At 38.2% G+C, this 12006-nt stretch overlaps 1 protein-coding gene across 2 annotated transcripts in view; it reads left to right on the top strand.

The window, feature by feature from the left end:
- arhgef1a (Rho guanine nucleotide exchange factor (GEF) 1a) overlaps nucleotides 1-12006 on the top strand; it is a 40060-nt gene that overhangs the window by 25388 nt on the left and 2666 nt on the right. For both annotated transcript variants that reach the window (XM_053489843.1, XM_053489842.1), the window contains exons 14-21: nucleotides 2903-2970; nucleotides 3176-3364; nucleotides 4883-4981; nucleotides 7151-7200; nucleotides 7687-7728; nucleotides 8739-8789; nucleotides 8946-9239; nucleotides 9561-9741. In XM_053489843.1, the coding sequence (XP_053345818.1) occupies nucleotides 2903-2970; nucleotides 3176-3364; nucleotides 4883-4981; nucleotides 7151-7200; nucleotides 7687-7728; nucleotides 8739-8789; nucleotides 8946-9239; nucleotides 9561-9741 (974 nt within the window). The remainder of the gene's footprint in view (nucleotides 1-2902; nucleotides 2971-3175; nucleotides 3365-4882; nucleotides 4982-7150; nucleotides 7201-7686; nucleotides 7729-8738; nucleotides 8790-8945; nucleotides 9240-9560; nucleotides 9742-12006) is intronic.

The following is a 12006-nucleotide window of genomic DNA, read 5'->3' on the forward strand; positions in this document are numbered from 1 at the left end:
AATGTAATTTTCCACCACACACAATTAATCAAATGTGCAACAAATCTCAAACTGGACATGCATGTGGAGCTAGATGTACTGTACATCTTTGACTCCTGAAATATAATCGCAGTCAGATAACTTTAATTTTGTAGACCAACACTGCAGACTTTTTAAACTTTCATGTCCATATAAAAGGCTTTATATTAGAAATGGGAAAGAAAAACAATTCAGTTATGAATCGCGATTCTTTTGTGTTAAAATTGCGCAGTGGTAAAGTGCTCGCCCTATCATCCGGAGATCGCAAGTTCGATTCCCGGGTGATGCTGTAACCTGTCGCAAGCCCGGATGTCTAGAGAGAGCTTATTGGCCGATCCCCTCTCAGAGGGGAGGGATGAGAGGTACTTAGTGGCTCTACAGCCAATCAGAGGCGTCTGTGAGCTCACGTAAGCGAAAGGAGCAGACAGCGCTATGTGTTACATCGCGCCCAACGGTGGGTAAGCGAGCAGTTCGAAAAGGTTGGCTGGCGTCTCGCGGTCCAGAGGAAACATGTGATAGTCCTTCCGACTTAGGTGTAGTAGTAGCTTAATGTGGAGCCCCCTAGTGATGGGGATGAATTGGATGTGACTAAATTAGGGAGAAAATCAGGGAAAAATCGCCCCGAGTGTTGCAGCAGGAACACATTTTTGTGGCTGTTACATTCCCAAAAATCATGTCTGTTAAAAGCCTTGGATGTGCCTTTTTCTCAAACCCACTCATTACACACGCTTACACAGGTCTCAAAACAGCGCAAGCACTAATTAGTTAAGGATCTCGTGTGTTGGAAGTCCCGTGTGCCTGCAGCCCCTCAACCCACACGCTCACTGTCACGTTGAGACTTTGGAGTTATTGAAGGAGGTCCTATATTTTATATTTATCATATATTTTTTATTGTCCTATAATGATCATTAGAGATTTTAATTTGTTTTTAGTTTTTTCCTAGTTGCCATGGTAGCACCAGGATAGTGCGATGGAGTGAGAAGCAAGCTCCAGAATGTGTCCAAAAATTAATTTGACCACAAACTAAATATAAAATCAGTCTGTAGTCCAATGTTTGCATATAAACCTTAATAGTGTCAAATCGGATCAATAGCTCAGTTGGGTTAAAAATGCATTATGTGGTGGGGTAAAACTTTAATAATCCATTCAGTAGCCAGGTCAAGACTCGTCTAAGCATGTTTGTCCCATACACATATGAGGGTAACAATAGGTGGTGTGATGAGTTCCTGGAAAGAAAATTTAGTTTGCATTCCTGTTCAGTAACCTCAGTAATAACAACTCTCTCTCCCACTAGTCCCCCACTTTAATTCACTCTGGATGAGGAAGGAGCATTTCGCACGTAGTAAAGTATTTAACCAATCAGAGATGATGTGTACCCAGTCGTAACACAGAAGGCAGAATTTCTCTAAAAGAAATGAGGCGCTTAAACTAAACTCACAGTTTGAGGATATAAAAAAAAAAGCATCTGTTCTTCATCTGTTCATTTTCCAGCAAATTAAACACGTGCATGTAAACGGCCATGTTATCAGATCAGTGTCTGTGTAAACAGTTAAGACGGAAATTCCAATCAGAATGTTTTTTTACATTTTTTTTTATCTGATTAAAGAAATATTGTTTTTTACATTTACATTTTTACATTCTTGACAATGGGCAAAAAAGACATGCAGATTAGGCTAAGTGGCGTTCCCAAATTCCCTGTAGTGTCTGTATGCACGTGTGAATGTTGACCAAAGGTCCTGTCATAGTCATAAAATGGTAATAAATACAGTGGTAAACACCATTGGCCTCAACGCACCGTAGTTGGCCTACAGATGTTCCTAGATCCTAGATTCGTCTAGTGGAAAAGTTCTATCAACAGTTTATGTCATTTTAATCAATAAATACACTCACTTAAGCATTGACACTTGTGTAGTTATCAGTTAAACATCCAGTAGCAATACATACACACACACAGTTTTAGAGTTTCATGTAATGGTGACGTTATACATTAGAATGGGCAACTCGGTGACCTCGACAATTTTTCCTGTTGTTTCATTGACGGAATTGGCTGATTTGAGGATTTGACCACAGGTATTATAGTCCCTGACTTATGGCGAATTCTGTTCTGGGAGCATATAAGTCTGATTTGTTCTTAAGTCCGACAAAGTGACGACCTTGATACAAATATACAATGTAAAGCCCATGGTCCAATGTAAAAGACAATTTTATCTCCAGATTTTCCGAAATAAGGATTATTCACTATCAAGACAGCTTTACAAGACCGGCCTTTTTTTATCATCGTGCTCCCGGACTGATTTATTGAAAACGGTGAAGCCGACTCATTTCTCCTGCACCCCCACACAATATATTGGACTTTAGACATTTTATACATTCACTTACACATTTACAAATATTGTATATAATTGTAAATATTGGTATCTGGTGCACTGCAGTGTCTAATTTTTTGTACAATAAAAAAGAGTTACTTCCGTAATTAAACAGATGTAGAACCGTGGTTCGTTCGTAGCTGTGGAAATTCGTAACTCGAACGTTCGTAAGTCGGGGACTACCTGTATACTATACAGTAGATACATTGGTTTGAGGTGACAAGAAGTCTGTGGTAACCCAAATAGTTAATCATTTTAACCTTGGTAAGCAGAAAAGCATCTCAGAATGCACGACATGTCAAACCTTCAGGCGGATACATTACAACAGCAGCTCCACATCAGAATCTTCTTCTTTTAGCGAGGAGTGGAAATCTAAATCTGTTGTTCCCTTTTGCTGATGTGAACAAACCCAGGTTTTTGTATTTACAGGATTTAATTGCATGAATGAGTAGGGGTACTGGCGTTTCTTTTAATGTGGTCATCCAATATTAACACGCTCATTTTTCTTTACATCACAGATGTCCTTCAAGAGAAGAATTCCCACTAATTGAGACAGAGGACAAGGCGTTGTTGCGACGACTCAAAGGTATGTATTATACGTTACAGATTAGTCTATTCAGATAAGGATGGAGTGAATATGTAAAAAAATATTAATGAAATAATATTTAATTAAATATAGCCTACCATACATGTTTTACACACCTATAAATAAAATGCCATGTAATATAATTTCAATATCTGTGATGCACAATGCCGGGATAAGGTTTAAGTCATCGTATGTCCACCCACAGCTGATATCCAGCAGAAGGACAGGGAAGTGTTGGAACTGCTGCAAGAGCGCGTGACGCTGTTCTCCGATCTGGCTGAGGTCATGGGAGGTCAAGAGGTTGTGCTTCCACCCAGCTCCAGGAACCTGTTCAGAGCTGACACGCCTCAGGCACCGCGAGGAGAACAGCTACTCACACAAGCCATCACTGAGGGTGAGGGTCAAAGGTTAATGATGAAAGACTAAGGGTTGAACTCAATATTGGTTCAGGTCTCATACCACAGCGCTGTTAAATTTTAGCAAGTCTTCAGTTTCAGTACTTAAGCATGAAGCGACAACTGCAATGTTGTATTATGACCAGTTGTCTTATTAACTTTGTGTGAGAGAAAAGAGACGTTTATGAGTGAATAAAATATAATAATATTGTAGCTGTTATAGCATACCTTATATCAAGTACCAAATTGCTGTGATATAAGAAGAAACTCTTTCAAGGGGAAAAAATAAAGTTTTGAGTGTTTTTTTTTTTATTCCTTACATCTTGTTATTTTGATCATAGTTATTAGGGTTATATTAAAACTTTTAATATTTAATAAACAATTTTAACATTGTTTTATCAGCGGACGCCGCACTTGTAATTCGTTGTTAGTGGTTTGAGGGTGTACCCGGTGCCGAAACAACTCAGGGAAAAGCTTAGACAGAAGCGTTTGGATATCTACCGACAAAATCTGGACCAATACTCTAAGGAAGTTGAACGGTTCTTAAAGAGAATCATTACTGGTGACGAGACACGGATTCATCACTACTGTACGAGTCTGAGGATAAACGGCGGAGTATGGAATGGAAACATCCGCAATCGCCAACTGAAAAGAAGTTCAAAAGTCAACCATCAGCTGGGAAATTCATCAATGTTTACATTTTTCCCGAGATTCTTAAGCATCGATATTGGAACATTGTCAGGAAAAAAGGTTCAACAATCAATAGTGCTAGTTACAGTGAAACCCCGATGGAAGAGCTGAAGCCTAAACCTCAGATTGTCTTCCTGGACAACAATCAGATCACTCCCTCAGCCACTGTCCGTGATCTTGGGGTAACTCCCCAATCATCTGTCATTTTCCCCACACATTGCTAATTTTACTCGCTTCTTTACAACATCAGAAGAATCCGGACATGTCTTTCTTCACATGCTACTCAGGTGCTTGTTCAGTCCCGTGTTATTTCAAGACGTGAACTACTGCAACTCACTCCTGGCAGATCTTCCTCTGTCCACCATTTGTCCTCTGCAGCTGATCTAGATCGCAGCTGCCCGTCTCGTTTGCAACCTCCCAAGTTCTCCCACACCTCTCCACCCCACATCTCCGCTTTCTGCACTGGCTTCCTGTAGCTGCCCGCATCAAATTTAAAACCCTGATGCTTGCCTACAAAGCTAAAAATGGCCCAGCACCCACTTACAGTACCTCTCAGCCCTAAACACACCACACACACCATCCTCCAGCATTGCTCGCCTCGTCCCAACATCTTCTCAGGGATCAAGGAGGAAATGCATCTAGGCTATTTTCTGTTCTGGCACCTAGGTGGTGGAATGACTTCCTCTAGATGTCCGTACAGCTGAGTCTTTGGCGATCTTTATATGACGATTTTAGACTCTGTACTTAATAGTATACTTAAATACAGTATATACTGTAAATATAATTTAAGGCATTTCTTGTTTGTTTTTGTTTTTTTTGTTCTCTAGTGGACAGACTCACTGAACTGTTGTTAGGTTCTGCTTTTGACGTCTCCTTGGCCTGCACTTCCAATGGTCACCACAGTTACACGGGGGCGCTGATGATAAGTGAGTATAAAGCAAAAAAACAAACAAAAATTTTTTTTAGACTTTGTCTAGCCATCTTATATTGAGTCCTAAATTTCCGTTTTGATATCATATTTTTTTCTTTTCTTGTTGTTGTGAAATACGACCCAGTATCTTCGGTTGCGGTCTTTAGCCAAAGCAGACTCGTAGTTAGATTCATATCAGGATTTATAAAAAAAATAAAAGAAAATAAGAAATAAAATATTACAGATTAAAGATTAAGATTCCTTGGAACCAAACAAAAGTAATAAGTAAACTTTGCAATCTGAGAAATTTAATAGAGCCAAGCATTTGGATTTTATCATTACTACAAGTCTCAGACATACAGTAGGAGCATGGAGCTTTCATATTAAATTTCTACTATTTATACTATGAGTATCTACTCTCATTTGACATCAAGTTTGGACTTGGACAAAGTTTCTTTCTCATTCTGGTCTTCTCATAGACCTTCCTCTAGTGCATAATTGTATAAAAATATAACTTTGTACTGGATCGATGACATTATCTATACTTGAGTTAAATGTATTTAAAATATTTAATAGTGAGCGTTTTTTCAGCGTGATCTCAGTGACTGTAGAGTTAGTCTGCAGTCGCCTCACCTCCAGAGAGAAAGAATGCAAATTAAGATTTTAACAACCCGTTGACTTGTGAATATTATTTTGCATATCAACCAGTAAATATCTTCTCCAGTCCGTATATACAGTATCATCTGACCAGCATGTCTCTTAAAGATTAAGATTATTGCCTAATGATAAATCTATACTTTAGTTACATTTAAATTCAACTACTCTCACCAGTATACAATGTGGCACATGTATACAGTGTCCTGTATGGAAACAGTACTCTACCCTCATCTCTTCATATTAAATTACTTTTAATTAAATGATATTAATTAAATTAAAGAAATAAGAACAAATGTTTTATTGCGGCAGGCTGCAAAGTGCCTGAAAATACAATTTAAAAACTGATTGTTTATGTAACAACCTCAACAGCAACCTCGTTTCCCCTCTCAACCACTCAGCATTCAGCATCACCAGTATACTAGCCTGATCACCTGTTTTTCACTCAGTCATTCCTTAAGTAAGATGTTTTTTATGCTTGTATGATTCATAGATCACTGTGTAACTTAATGAAAAAAAATGAAACAGCTCAGAAACAAGGACTGAGCTGAAAATGAGAGCCAAAAATGTCTTTCAGGAAGCCTGGAGAACTAATTCAAAAGACTACATTTAAAAATACAAGAAGGTCTGGCTCTTTGGAAGCAAAATATGAAGAAATATGTACAGTACTGCTTATTCATGTACAGTCTTGACTCCGTCAGGTTCGTGTTTATCACACAGAATTTGCTGCACTAAATTCCCCTAAATGTACATTTTGCTCTGCTGTGTGATAAACTGCCATCACATTCAGGATGCATTCTTACTTCAACCCCAGTGAGGATCCAGCACAACCCTAATTAAGATTAAGCATTAAAAAGATTTTTAATCCTTTAGTAAACTGACGTTTTCACATTTTTTCATAGACTACCACTTTAATGAGCTAATAATACAAATTAATAATGAAAATGTATATTGTTGTAGCAACACGATTAACCCCACCCCTTTCATGTAGCTTAGTAAAGGAGAAAGTCTTTTCGTGCTTTGTAAATACAGAAATTATTTTTTAAATGCCTAAAAAGAGCATTTTTTCATTTTGAATGCCGTACCAGCATCTCCAAAAGAGAATCATTGGATAGTTTTTTATTGATTGTGATTTTCAAACGTAATTCTCATATACATTCAGCAGACACCCTTTTCCAGAGAGACTTACATTTTTATCTTATTATACATCTGAGCAGTTGAGGGTTAAGGGCGTTGCTCAAAAGCCCAACAGGGACAACTTGGTGATCGTGGGATTTGAACCTGGGACCTTCCGAACCGATGCCTTAACCACCGAATTAACCACAATGTTGAAACCTTTTTCATATTAAGTTACAAATATAACGCAAAGTATAACAAGTATTAAAAAAAAAAGTAAAAATCTGAAGAAACGCTTCAAGATTACAAAATGTGCCATATAACCTGTAAAGTATAACCTACTTATGTTCTCATCATAAATGCAACAATCATTTGTTTTCTAATTTTTTTCGATTCTATTTCCTCCCACTCGCAGATGGACAGGAGGTGTTAGTCAACGGTTCACAGGAGACGGCAGCTTCCCAGGTAGGCACATTTTAAAAAAAGTGAAGTTTATTTTTTTTTTTTTTACAAACAACGTGCAGTTATTATACCATTTTTTGTCATTATAGTTTTTATTATAATGACGGTGATACTTTTCTTTTACACGAGAAAGTAAACCTCCATTAAACCCCACTGCACTGAGAGAGATGGTTTGTGTTATTGCTGAGTTTTATGCAGTTCTGTAACAAGGATAATTACTCATTATTCACGACCGTGTGACACTTGTTTCCGTGGCAACCCGATTTCAGTAAAAAACCTATCACGATTTTGAAGCAGCACAACTGTAATTGCTGCCAAACTTTGTTCCAGAACGCATTACAAAACACCCCTTATGCGGAGAATCTGTCAGGCTGATGTCCTTTACCTCATAACCATAGAGTATCTTTGAATAAATCATATTTGATTAATATTGATTTATTTCAGTGGCCTGATTCCTTTGAGCTTGATCGATTCGTTTTATTTATGCAGGATGGAAATGGGAATCAGCTGGAGGACAAAACACCAAGCGAGGTACGAGTCTATTAGAAACAGTTAAACCACACTTCTGTTTTTCTGCTTTTTTTGTGTTTGGCCAAGTGTGAAAGCTGTTTTTTTTTTAATTATATATCTGGGTGTGGTATAGAGAACTGGTTCAATGGCCTGTAGTTGACATTAAAGTTACTTTTGTGATAAGCTTTGAATAACTTGATTGTTTGAACAGTACTTCCTGTTTCACAGTGTTAGGAAACACATGCTATGATCTGCGAAGAAATGATCTGATCTGAAGTAATACAGAAGGCTGACAGATTAAAGGGGAAAAAAAACTTACACTTATGTTACTTATAAGGGAGATATCTAAGGTGGCTTAGTGGTATGCACTTCCAGGTCCTAGGTTCCATTCCCACATCAGGTCTGTGTGCATGGAGTTTGACCCACAGCACCCACTTACAGTACCTTAAATTACTCATCACGCCCGCAATCTCCTCCATTCTCCTTCCGATACTCTAAGCATTGCTCGATTAGTCTCAGCATCACCCCAAGAGCTGTGCATAAATAAATAACTTCAACCATCAATGACTTAAAGCAAGGGTTTTAAAGACAAATTGGCCAACATTTCTCCAGAACCATGTAAGAAAAAATTAATTGAAGGGTGCGCTTATTTTTGCTACCTGTTTATTAAATGTTGGATCAGTGATTATCGTACAAGAATTATTTTATTCCTTATTTGAAGTTAATGAGAGAAAAAAAAAAAGCAGTTTGTGTGGAAAGTTTAGACCCACGTTTGGTGGCCTTTCTGTCCGTTTTAAAAAGCACTGACACTGGAGACTCCTTCCAAAGTTTCCATAGTTTCATAGTAATAGTAATTTCTGTGAATGAGCTGTTGCTATAGAAACAATTGTGTATTAGATCATTATAAACACCTTCTGACCAAACAGATTCAACAATTCAGCTGTACCGTGGTATGATGAGGATAATTGGTTCTGTGTACTCTGTTGCGAGTGTTAGATCTGTTCTCCCCCCTAATGGATTGTGTATTTCAGGAAGTCTCTCAGCGACTGGTGAATCTCAGCGCTCAGCTGCATGCTCTGCAGGTCAGATTCAAGCCCACTCCATCTGAGTCATATTTGAATTTGTATCAGAGTTTATTCCGCATTCTCGTTTCCTTACCTGCGTATGTAATTAATCCAGCTCAGGTAGTCTGTTTCGGTCCCAAATTGCCTGTCATACATGAATCACTCTTTTCCCAGGGGGTGGTGATTCAGCAGGACTCTGTCATGGAGTTATGCGTGCGCGAGGGCGGCGCGTCTTTGTCTCGCTCGGCGCGGTCTCTTTCACGCGAAGGAACCGGAGAAGTGGGGACAGCGGGCGAGCTGGCACTGCTTCAGCGCCAACATAGCCTCCTGCAGGAGGAGCTCGTCCGCCTCAGAGGCGCTGAAGGGAGACTTAAAGACAGCGAGAAGGTCCGGGCCCAGCTGGAAAAACAGCTGCGAGACTTGAAGTCCAACGGCGCCGCCCTGGCGGAAAGCATGGGAAGTTCCCAGGTACTGTTGTAGATATTTTGCAGGAAGTGTAAATGGACGAATGAAACTTTACAGTATAAAATCACTTGTTTTAGATTGTCAGGTAATTAAAGTTCTCAATTCATCATCTTTTAACAAACCACCCCTATTATTTCTTATGCATTTTTATGAAATGATGAAAAATGTTGATGTTTAAGGACATATCAACTAGCTAGCCAGCTAAGGAATAACAATCAATGGGGAAATAATCCATGATAGTGACTGTTTGAAACTTCAAAATCTAATAGGAAAGTGTATTTTAACATGACATTTTAGTAAGTTACCCCTCTGTCGCTCTCCCAGACTTCACTACATCGCAGAGAGAGTGAAACTGACCCAAACCCTGACACACGACTGGCCAGTCAGACATCTGTGGAGCAGACAGACGGTCAGCAGGACTGCAGCGATATAGACGTAGACGTAATCTCAGACGATGATGACGATGAAGACTTGAAGATGTCCCCGCGATCCGAAAGCCCTAGAGGTCAGTACTCGGAGGACCACATTTTAGACCCCAACATGGCTCATGCGTGTTATATTAGTCATTGCTCCTTTTGCGCACACGCCAACAAGCTCTTATCCACTAATTCTTTGTTTACAGACATAAACATATACACCTCGTATACTGTACATCTCATTTCAGTGAATTAAACCTTAATAGGTGCCAATACAAGCCTTCAGCAGAATCCAGTTATTCAAAATCCACAGTTTATTTTAATGAAGCTGGGTTTGAGGTGCCGTTATCAGCAGTAGCTGTTATTAAGGATGATCTCTTTTGGCAGCCGCAAAAATAGGACAAATTAATGGTATCATGTAAGCCTTTTTCACTCTTTTTATAAATACTGAATTTGCCGAAGGCAAAAAAACGAATGATTTATAAACGGGTTTTTTTATTACTATTTTTAAATTACATATTATTTTAAAATTAGATTTAGGGATTTTAATATGTGATCCCAAATATCAAAATCCCTAAATCTAAAGTACTTATGCTTTTAACATTATTCTGTATTCAGCACTATGCAGTAGGGATGGAGAAAAAAATTATTTAGTTATGAATCGTATTTTTTTTTGTGGAAAAACACCAAAATCAGATTTTTATTATTAATATTTTTTTACCAATTTTACATTTATAATAGAGATGAACCGGTCGATCAGCCAATGACCAGAACTGGCTGGTTTTCAGTTTAATTGGATGTGACCGGTAAGCAGCCAATCAGCTTCAGATATAATTGATTCTGTACTGAACACAGAAGCTTCCATCTGGCGCAACAGAAACACATTTTAAGGCGTTACATTATCAAGAAAGTTTCTGATCTGTTCTTTTTTTTTTGCCTGATCTGGCTTTTGAGGCAGTAAAAGTACAGGTGGTACACTCTGAACTATTTACACATTTTGGTAGGAGTAAATTGTTTGCAGAGTTTGTTTTGAAATAATATGTATGGCAAATGACAGAGATATGTGTTACTCAGTAAAAAGTAACTTTAAAGTTTAATGTTAAACTCTTAGTTTATATTGTTTAAATTCTGCCCTTGATGTTTATGTGAGAAAACTCAATCTTACAAGGAATGAGCTACATTTAATTTCTCATTAAATAGCGCATTTACAAAATAGCATTTGGCAACCCGCATGTAGAGGGATCTCAGGCCGCTCCTACATTAAAAGCGTTTTCAGATTCAGTACGTTCTTAGGTTTGTACAAATGTGTTTTTGTAAAGGTAGTAAGATATGTACATCGATAGGATAGGATAGGATCTGAAAGTTACAATGCAGAAAGAACACCTTAACTATTTAATATTTAACTAGCAATCTCACAAAAATCTCAGTGGAAACTAGTGACACACTAGTGAAATTTAGGTTGGCTTTTTATACACTTGTTTTTGTTAAGGAGGAAAATTGTGGGATGTCAACCAATGGTTGATATCGTTGGTTTTTTTGGGCCCAAGCACTATGACATCATAGTGTGTGAAGGGCCTTCTTGTACTTCTAAGTATTTTGGGGGGTCTTAACATGCTCAAAAAGTCATGAAAAACGGCATGATGGTTCTTCTGGACCGTGTTCACATATGGCTTCCTCTTTGCATGATAAAGCGTTAGTTGCAAACGGCACAGCGGATCATATTACCAACAGTGGTTTCTGGAAGTATTCCTAGGCCCATTTAGTAAAGTCAATGACAGACCCCTGCCTCTGACTACCCCATGACTCTGTCTCTCTAAGACATCCCTTTTATAGCTCCTCATGTTTCAGACCTGATGCTAGATGTTCTCCTAGCTGAATCTTTTCAAAATGTCTTGCTTTTCCCCCTTTGCCGCCCTCGTCCCAACTTTTTTTGAGAGTTGTAGCAGGCATCAAATTAAAATGAAATGAATAAAATAAATCAAAAGTGCAAAATGTCTTAGTTTACCAGTTTCTTTATGTTCTATGGTTAATAAAATATTGGCTTATGTGATATTAAAGCCTTTCCATTTTTTGGAATCCAGTTGTATGAACTCATATGAGCAGAAGAGTCATTTGGAATTAATGCCAACACAGTAAGAACTTGGCAAGAAGGTTCCAAAGATGGCATAATTTTAGGATTTTTTTTTGTGACAGATCTCAGCATGCCTGCATAATAACAAGTCCAGGTGATCCTATCGCAGTTATACAGGGTTCCATAAACCACAGCTACATACGTATTGTATAATCTTAAATTATGTGGTTTTCATTATTAATTATTCTCCTTATAAACGCTTTCCTGGAAAGGTCTTTATGAG

This window comes from Clarias gariepinus, chromosome 28 (genome assembly GCF_024256425.1).
Source record: "Clarias gariepinus isolate MV-2021 ecotype Netherlands chromosome 28, CGAR_prim_01v2, whole genome shotgun sequence".
NCBI classification, from domain to species: Eukaryota; Metazoa; Chordata; class Actinopteri; order Siluriformes; family Clariidae; genus Clarias; species Clarias gariepinus.